Source organism: Tripterygium wilfordii, chromosome 5 (genome assembly GCF_013401445.1).
Source record: "Tripterygium wilfordii isolate XIE 37 chromosome 5, ASM1340144v1, whole genome shotgun sequence".
Lineage (NCBI taxonomy): Eukaryota > Viridiplantae > Streptophyta > Magnoliopsida > Celastrales > Celastraceae > Tripterygium > Tripterygium wilfordii.
The window spans coordinates 9235945-9246326 of NC_052236.1; the positions used below are offsets into that span (position 1 = coordinate 9235945).

The following is a 10382-nucleotide window of genomic DNA, read 5'->3' on the forward strand; positions in this document are numbered from 1 at the left end:
CGTGATGTCAACTTCACGGAATGAGATTTGGACTCAAATTCATCACCCGATGAGCTGGAATATACATATTCTGCCTCTTTTGTTTCAGCTTTGATTTGGACTCCGATTCATCACCCGATAAGCTGGAATATACATATTCCGTCTCTTTTGATTTATGGGATTTAGATTTACTCACATGAGACTTCTTTTGATCATTTTTTGAGAATTTATTAAGATGAGAAATCAATTGTGATTCTCCGACTTTAACTCGAGTACGAGTTGCGTGAGAGACGTCATCAGTGACATCAATCTCCTTTGAAGGAATCATGGCTTTCACAGTTTTGACTTAGACTGAATTTAATAAATTTCACTGAAAGATGGGAGGAGAAGAGTCTCCCACCGAGCGTGCCAGAAATTTGTACACAACAAATTTCTCATTGTAAATTAAATACACTTAGAACCTGGTACAAATTACAAATATGTAAATCAAACTGGACTTGATCTCTTCTCTTGACGTATTCCACCCGAATACGGAATCCTCTGATTTTTAGTTGAACACTTCAAACAAATTCTACGAATTTGTAATAAATTCCTGTTGGATTTAATTGCTGGACTCGAATTTGGGACTTGAAGAACATAGACTTTTCAGTTCCGAGACTTGACTTGGACTTGAGATTTGAAGGAATTCTAAGAATTTCGGATTTAGAGAACTTGAACTTTTCACTTCTGGGACTTGACTTGGACTTGAGACTTTAAAGAATTTTAAGAATTCCAGATTTAGAGAACTTGAACTTGAAGGAAATTTGAGAGAGTTTTAGATAGTTTATCTCTCCTTGTTTTTTTCTTTTCCTTTCAAATGAGCTTGATATTTATAAGCAAAGGGAGAAGTGGAATTTACTTTATGTACCCTTGGCCTTAAGGGTATTGTAGTGAAATCACTTAATCAAAGATTATCTCTTTCATTTTATTTTTATTTTATTTTGAATTTGATTTTATTTGGTTTTATCTTACATTTTATCTATTTAACTAATTTAATTTGATTTGGGCTTCATAAATTATTTTAATTTGATTTGGGCCTACGATGCCGGCCGGGAATATTTTTCATTTTCTGTCTCTAGCTAGATTTGGAATTTAATTAAATTGTGGTCAACTAATGGCATACCAACAAGAGAACTTACTTTATTAGTCCGAGATTATGATTCCTATAAATAAGACACAATTAGTCATCATATGCTGAAATACTGGAGATATATGAGATCTATTTCATTATTTGAAATAGTTCAATAGATGAGAAATCAGTGTTTTAAACACTGTCACGGAATCATGACAATTATACGATTGAATTGACCGAACGGCATAAAGATAAAATCAAATATAATATGATTAGTAAAAATAATGTTATTTTAGTGATATCAAGTCTTAGGATTCTTAGGAACAGCATAAAGATAAAATCAAATATAATATGATTAGCAAAAATAATGTTATTTTAGTGATATCAAGTCTTAGGAGTCTTAGGTTCTCGTTAAAAACTTAAAGCCATAATTAAAAAAACCACTTGAAAACTCCTTTAGGAGACTACATTTGGGCCTATAACGGTTCCCATTGGGGCAATCGGGCTTAGATGGGTCAGTTATATTGCATGACATGGGGTTAGCCCGCTTGGCCCAACCCAACACAGCCCAAGGCCCTTCGACAGCCCATAACAATCGTAATAGGAATTATGAGGACCATTTGTACCCCTCGGTTAATTAAATACATCCCAATCTAAATAAAATTCAGTTAAAAACATAATAATTATGAGTTCACTCCTACTTGTGTTTTTTCACAAAAACACCATCTGCACCCTTGAACGCTAATTCTCAATCCCTTCTATATTGCACTCTTTGTTGATTATGCATAGAGGGATGTTGTCCCTTGGTCTGCTTTGACTGCACAATCAATGTTTACTGGAAAGGAGCAGCAGAGATATTCTTGCAATGTGTTCGAGTTTCTACGATGTCTCTGGAATTTCGAAAAATATTGATGAGCAACAAATGATTACATTGAAGAAGGTTATTCCAAGGTATGGCAGCTAATAGCCCTTGAATGTGGAGAGTTGAGCAAGGCAGCAAATAATACCCATTTGGGTGGTGATGGTGCCGTGAACCGGAGAGGGATTAGGGTTTAGGAAAGGGAAGAAGAGAAGGAGAGAATGAGGAGGGAAAAGATTTGGGACAAATAGTATGGTCAAAGTGGGTTGTTTATAGATGATTAGATGAAGGTTTGTTTGAGTTTCTGGGGATATACTTAGTTAAGTTATGGGTGCAAATAAATCAATAGGAATTCTTTGGCCGGTCCAAACGAGAATGGTTCGTCTGATTCAACCACCACATGCCTTTCCCATTTCAAAGTCATAACATATATTTCAAAGAATGTAATTGGAGAATAATTCATTAATATAGTCACCTGAAGAGAAATGCTAATTAATCCCACTAATCAATTTCATAAAATTCTAATAAAAATAGAAAACTTATTTGATTTTCATGGAATGAATTAATATCAGAAAATATCATCAAACACCAGCATAACCTCCACCATCACAGGCGCAGCTACCGCTATCTCCATTCCGGCGAGGATTGGCGGTAAGACAGCAACACATGAGACCTAATAACATCATGAGAAACCATGCTGTGGCCAAAGCTTGCACCCACTTCATGTAATGCTCCATCTTGATTTCCTCCTGCTGCGGCTCCTACTTCTCCCTTCTCCCTTCTCCAATATTTTCTCATCATCTTTGAACGGCCGCACCACTTAGTTTTTTTGCTTTTCCTCATCAAGATAGGTTAATCAATGATACTACTTATTAATTACTATTACTTAGAGAATACTCTAGAATATTACTTAGAGGATACTCTAGAATATAACGGTGCATATGAGCTTCAAGGAGATGATGAAGACCAAGGAAGAACACTGAAGAATGCCTACAATCGTGCACGTAGGCAGCAGTTCAAGACGCCACGTGGACAGACGGGTCATGCTGTAGTTATGGAGAATTCCATGCAAGATGCGACAACTATGGAAAGGGGACTAACTGCCGGAGTTATGGAAGCAAATCAAGACTGATGAGATCGGAAGCATTCATGGAGGATATTCACAATTAATGGCTATAGTTTACCTGCATTTAAATTCAATAATCAAGGCCTATTTGCATGGCCTGACTTAAGGAGTATTATTATTACGTTTACATTATCATTTAGTAGAAAGGCTTATGGCTATATATGAGCCAACCATTCTCATTGTAAGGCAGCCAAGAATATAAACACAAAAACTGAGATTTATCTCAATCCTTCTTGTTCTTCATTTACTTGTTGATCAAGAATCCATCAGGAGACCAAAACAGCATGGACCAGCCTGTGAATTTAACAGCGAAGGTGGCCGATTAGGCAAGGCAAAGAAGTCTTTTGCACTCTTTTTTATCAATATAAAGTCACGTATAGACATCATTCAAGGCCACATGAAACCTTTCACGTATAAACTTATTGTTTTTCATTCCCTTGACAACTCAAGGAAGAAGGAAAACTCAGCTAGGGTTAACCACAGATGTATTTGAGGGATCATAATCCTTGTGTTAAAAGAAGAGGAATACTCGGCACACAGAAGAACATAAAAAATAACTTTCATCGATTTCATTCTTTTCCATTAATGAGTGCAAGATCTTCCACCTCCAAGAAGGATGTCTGGTTAACCATCCCTGAGCGCATCCCCTATTGTGGTTTGAACCACATACACAAGGCGCTACTCAATATCATTTTCTTTCAAGTCTCAACTTTACTTGGAGCAGCTGTAAAGAAATTTCTTCTTCCTCTATCATAAACGAGCAACAAACAAACATATTTACTGTTCCAGCATTACAATCATGTCACAAAATCTGCAATTCAGTTCAACCTGCTTGCAGCTCCAAACTGGGATATCCCACAGTCAAAATATAAATTGATAGGGAGCAGGAAAGGATGCCACGCACTCGGACTGATTACCATTCCTAATACCAAACACTCGGAAAGACCATTCACAATAACGCAAGCAAGCAAGAAATTCTTACATAGAAATCATGCAAGACAAACTAATTCAAGGAGCAACAAAACAAACAGAGGCCCCTAGAGGATTAGTCAACTGGCTAGAGAACTTTAAAAACGTTTGAATTTACTGTTTAATAGATCCTCTTACAGTTCTTTTTCTCTTCCTGTTCTCATGGTAAATTAAGACGAGTGTTCTCCAATATGTGGGTTTATAGTATCAAACAATTCTTTACAGAACAAGGGGCTCAGAAAATTTACACCCTCTAGATGAACTGCAAAGATTGGCCAGCCTTCACCTGAAAATTCAAGTCCAGCCATATGGAATTATTTCCTAGCAACAGAAGCGGTAGCAGAACCGAACTTCAGACCGACCACCTAAATGAGCTTTTCACCATCAAGAAAACAACCCTACACAACCCAGGAAAAAATTGATGTTATCACAATCAAACTTGGCAGAGAAATATATATAGTATGACAGCAAAGAAATAAAAATTTCTACATGCCATAATTTCTCTAACATAAACTTCCAAACTCATGAAAGATATTAAAATACTTCATTAACCAACCCAATATTATTTTAAAAGATATCAACAAGTGAATGTACTTAAACACTATATCAATTAAATTACTCATCTAACACCCAAAAACTTAAGATGACTGTTTTAAATAGAGAAATAGACAAGAATGGACCAGATTTAGATTTTGAAATAATAAACGATTATATAATTATTGTACCAGCTAACAAGTAGACAAAAAGAATAAAAAAGATCCCAAAATATAGCAAAGATTACAACAACATAGTATCAGAGGCAGAGGAAAGAGATCTCACAATAACACCATCAGCAATAAAAACAATAGTGTAAATCATACTATGACAAAAGATGTCATAAGCAATATCCTTACCGAACCAGTGCAATCAAGAAAAAAAAGAAGGCGATAATCCATTCACTTGCACATCTCAAACTGAGGCTATAACACACTGCAAATGCATTGCACCTAAACAAAACATTTTTTGTTCGGTGAAAAACTTGCATTCCATATGTGCATCTGATGCTAGACCCATTCAAATCAACTATAGTTGAAAACTAATTAAAAACCACTAGCACAATTGCAAGAAAAAGAAATTTCCCCTTCTAAATAATAATGGTAATCAGATCATGACAAAGATGTCATAAGCAATATCCTTACCGAACCAGTGCAATCAGGGGAAAAAAAAAAAGAAGGCATTCTATTCACTTGGACATTTCAAACTGAGGCATAGTGGCATACTGACCAAATGCATTGCACCTAAACAAAACATTATGTTCAGTGAAAAACTTGCATTCCTTATATGTAAGAAAAACCACTTGCACAATTAAAAACCACTTGCACAATTGTAAGAAAAAAGAAATCTCCACTTCTAAGCCAGAAAGAAAACGAAATTAAGGGACCATCTAAAACTGATGAGTTTATGCAGAATTTTCCAGTAAGCTAAAACATAGTCATATACAAGCCACAAGCTTGGGCAGAGCCATAGTAGGAGAATCTCAAGTCCAGCTCTCAAACAACCCTATTTTGTTCATGAGTTGGCTAAGGGAGTTCCTAAAAACAAAAATATTCCCCTCAGCTGGGAGTGATATAATTTTAACAGGATGTTTGAAGATCATTCATCCAAGCCACTCAATACTTCATTGCCCATCAGACAGTAAGAATCACAGTCAACTGCCTTATAATACTAAGTGATAGCAAAAAGAAAAGTTGCCATCTCAAGCATGTTTTCTTCAGGCAAGACTCAAATCTATGACCCATCAAAACCCTGTTGCGTGCCACTCGACTCGAGCTCCATGATTTCGGTTACTTGTAAAAGAGAATAATATTGCGTAACTTGACAGAAATATCAAAATTTAAAAAAAAAAATGAAAATACTGAGAACCGCTAGACATTCCCAATGACGCCAATAAAAGCTTGTGTTTACTGTTTACTTTCTAGAAACCAAAAAATGCAACAATGGTGATGAAAAATCCACATGCATAATTGCATATCGACAAAACAAGAATTCGATGATGATCAACAGAAAGTAAAGGAAGCAGGGTGTAAATTTAAAACCAAAAACAAAAAAGAACAGAGCAAATTACTGACATCCTACAAACTCCGAGTCGGCCAATCCTACAGCTCACTGTAATTACGCCAAACTGCTCGAAATTCCTCCCGGAATGTGTTTAGACGTGCTTTCAGATTAGGCGTTCTAAAGCTTGCATGGATAATAGTGCCTGAGAAAGAGAGAATAAATTCATCAAATCAATAATAGAGGAAATGCTATGAAAAATTCAGTAAAGCATACAAGCACAAAACTTACCAAGTAGGCCAACGGCAAGTGCCCAAGAAACAGTAATGAGACCACAGGAAACATACCAAAGGAAAAAACTCACTGCAAAACAAGAGGGAAAACAATCAAAATGAAAATCTAATACAAATTCTGACCACAAATTGAAATATCCAACATAAAGCTGCTTAAGTCTGAATACCAGCAGAAAATATCAGGACAAACACCCAACGAGGACGACCACATATATGAATTGCTCTTTTTGCTGATGGACGTCCACGAATGACAGGCCTGTCAATGAGGAAAGCAATAATAAAGAAACAAATGCTGATGTTTGAAAGCACGGGAGTAACAAAAATACAAAATGAACTCACGTAAGAGGTGGCCTCATTTTTGCTGCTAAATGTGGAGAAAACTGCCTGACAGTTCTTGTAACCTTCTCACTGAAAGTACCTGCAAAGCTGTAGAAAAATGCCTCAGCAACAATAGGTTAGAGAAGAAACGGTAGCAACTATGACAAAAGTTTGAAAAATAATCATAATGAGCCCTTCGTGGCATCAAACACCAGCTAAATTAATTGGCAGCATCAGCATGTTATAGGATTGAATTTGCATCTTATAAATCACAATACAAATTTAAACCAAACTCAGCTATCTCAAAAGGAACATCCCAGCTTGATCCGTAATACAAATTTCCCAGCTACTTATCTGTTCAGTACTTCAGATTTCGTAAATGAAAATCTATATATGCTTTTACAAAACTGATAAAGAGATTCTATTTTTGGAAAAGTTTGGGAAACTAGGCAGTCAGTTCAAAGAACAGATCTGATTCAAATGTGGTAGGACCTCTTCTATGGTAGCAAGAGATCATGGAGAACAATACTCAAAATGAAGTACATTGCAGCTAGGAAAAGGGGCGTTTCTGTAACTTCTGGAATTCCTGCCACCACCAAAGAGCAAAACCAGGTTTAAGATGCTTACCTGTCATTCAGAAATGCAATGCTAAGAGCTGTTAAAAGAGCAGCCACTATAGCAAGAGGCCTCCTAAGGAAACCCAAACCTGTAGAGCCAGTATAAGTTAAACACGGAAACACACACAACAAAGAGTCAAAGATGAAATCAGCTCTTTTCACTAACCAAGGATGAGAATGATCATAATGAAGTAGTTTGTCCTGTAACTGGAAAAACACTTAAATTATCAGATAAGCAGCTATGAATGAAGAAATAACAGTATATTTAAAGGTTTTTGAGTAATTAATTACTTCAATCTTCTCTCGAATGGCTGAGATAAAGAAAGCAAAAATTGAACAATCACCTACTCTCCCTTACTAGAAAGACATAAGAATTAAGAAACTAAAGTGGAGGAGATGATGAGACTTTCAACATATATAAACTGATTTAGGGGGAAAAGATTCGAGATAATAGTATAATACTAGTAGGCTGATGACCATATGCACTTCTGATCCCTGAGAAGTCTATGGACAGGAAGAAATTCAATATTCAAAACCTAATAATCCTTAACACAACCATCCCCTCTCAATGCAGAAGAAAATTAAGTAATTAGCACAGCACATTTATTCACCAAAAAAGAAGACAAAGAACACAAATATAAGCCCAAAGGCCACCCTCCACTGAAATAATCCTCATTGAAGATCACCTGTTCTTAATCCACCTTTTTTTTTAATCTTTATTGGATTAATAAACTACGTATCTATTCGCATACTCCTCATTGAGTAAACCTCAGTTACCTTTCACTTCCTCAGCAACTAAACGGATCATGAAAACGATAATCAATAACCGATTCAGAAAGAAAATTGCGTAATCGAAACGACACTACGCAATCGCGAAGACTGCATTTCTAATGAGATGATCTTGAGAGAACTGAACATGAGATTAAACAAAGAGCGTGATCAAATTGCAAAGTATAAACGAAGAGAGAGGAACGTACTAGTATAGATTGCATTTGAGGCGGCTGTTCCATTTGGCGTAGGATCTAGGAACCGTGAACCTGGAAAAGAACTCAGGGAGAGGGCGGGGCGGCGATGACCAGTCAACTTCACGGAGCGCATCGATTAGATCCTCCGCGGTCACGTTACCCCAATCCATATGTCGTTATTCTTGGCGGTTCTGCGAAACCCTAGCAGTTGATTTCTACACAAACGACTGCGAAATTGATGTTGAGAAGTTGAAGAGGGAATCGAGGTCGTGTTCGAGATGAAGATATGGAATTTTGACTTGGCTTGAGGAATTTCCCGTTTCGATTCCGTCGAAAGACGATTTCCCAAGCCAATAGATAAAAACCTTAACGAAATAAATAAAATAAATATAAAATTAATAGCAGTCTGTCTAAGCCTGAGCCCGGGACCCGGGTTCAAACCGTGAACCTCTGGTGCGTGACACTAGCGTGATAAACCAACCATACCGCCAACTCAAGTTTTTTATATGGACATGACCCATCAAACATTATTTTGATCGCACTACCTATAAACACTTGTTTCTTCTTTTTTGTGAACCAGTCATTAGAGATGACATCAAAGGTCGGTGAAGCGTCCTTGATTGTTGTGCCGAAAACCACCACACTGTGTAAGAGAACAAAAATCCTCACAGTGAGGATACGTCTTAGGGAGACTTACACTTAGAGAAAGAACATACGTGATCTCCACAATCAAGATTGCAAGTGGAGATATGACCCAAGAATGACCCCTGATTATTTTCGCCTGCACCAGAGTTTGGGAGGTGGAGGAGATTTGGGAGGAGATGTCGAGGTCATGGAGGAGGAAGCGAGATGAGTTCTGCAAAGTGGAGAGGGATGAAAGGTATTATTGTCACTCCAATCTAAAGTCAAAGATAAAATAGGTATGTGTGCGAAAATTGTCCCATAATTGTTTCATATACAACAATTTGAAAAATGTTATAAAATTGTTCAAAAATGATCTTGAAATTTTTGCACTGAAAATTGTTGTTTGGTATACTGATGCTATCAAGTATTGTGCCCCAACGGACCCTATGAAAGTAAAATGAATAGGAAAAGGTAGACTTAAGTAGGACCAAAACAGCTTAGTTGGATGTAAAATCAGGGGAAAATGCCAAGTCAGTACTCATTAATATATTTTTAGACATTAAGGTCTAATAAAAAGAGACATGGACATAAAGTACCAATGCAATAATAATTTACCTCTCTACCTATGTCATGTCTTCCACAAATCTCTTTCTTCTCTTTCTTTTTCCTCCAATCTCTTTCGTCTTTTTCTTTCTTTATTTCTTCTTCTTCATCATTTCTTATTCATTTCTGTTGGATTTGAAAAATATATGCACAAGTGATTACTTTTCCTCTCTAGATTTGTTTCTTCAATATTTAAAGCTTAAAAGACTTTATATCTGTTGTTTCTATTATTCTTGTTTTCAATTAGGTGTAGATGTTGGATACATGATTTTCTTGAGTCTTATGAGTGTTGATTCTGGAAATAATCTGTCAAATCATTCAGACATGTTCATGTTGATATTTCATAAAAGAAAATGTCTCAAATCTAAACGATTCCGACGACGGTTTGCTACGTCACCACCACCATTAGACTCCCCTCATTGATAATTACAATGCCCAACCAGGTTCTTTCAAAACGGCCATTGAAAATTTGAGATCTGAGATCATACAAATTTGAGAAAAATGTTACTGTTTCAATATTATTACAGATCTGAAATCGTATGTTACTGTTTGAAACAGTAACATAACTTGAGCAAAACGTACCAACTTTGGGTCTCCCTTTTCAATGGCCATTTTGGACAAAATCTAACTGTGTTTTGTTCGTCTTAGTGAGGGGAGTCTAACGGAGGTGGTGATGTAGCGAACCGTCGCTGTAATCTTCTGAATTTGAATTTGAGACATTTTCTTTCATGTTATTGTTTTTATGTTACTGTTGCAAAAATCAATATTAGATTAATGTTGGCCTACATTATTATGTTAATGTATTGACGTTGTAATACAGAACCATATATTATAGATTTAGTATTTTTTTAAGGTCATTTGCCCCAATAAAAAATATGATAAGA

General features: G+C 36.3%; 1 protein-coding gene across 1 annotated transcript; it reads right to left on the reverse strand.

The window, feature by feature from the left end:
* Positions 1 to 4030: 4030 nt before the first annotated feature.
* Positions 4031 to 8661, reverse strand: LOC119998674 (PRA1 family protein A1-like). Its single transcript, XM_038846038.1, has 8 exons — positions 8284 to 8661; positions 7473 to 7513; positions 7317 to 7395; positions 6711 to 6797; positions 6539 to 6627; positions 6370 to 6441; positions 6153 to 6283; positions 4031 to 4442 (listed from the first exon to the last, which is right to left on the reverse strand). The coding sequence occupies exons 1-7, from the start codon at positions 8439 to 8441 to the stop codon at positions 6180 to 6182; spliced, it is 630 nt and encodes a 209-aa protein (XP_038701966.1). The 5' UTR covers positions 8442 to 8661; the 3' UTR covers positions 4031 to 4442; positions 6153 to 6179.
* Between the last annotated feature and the right edge of the window lie 1721 nt (positions 8662 to 10382).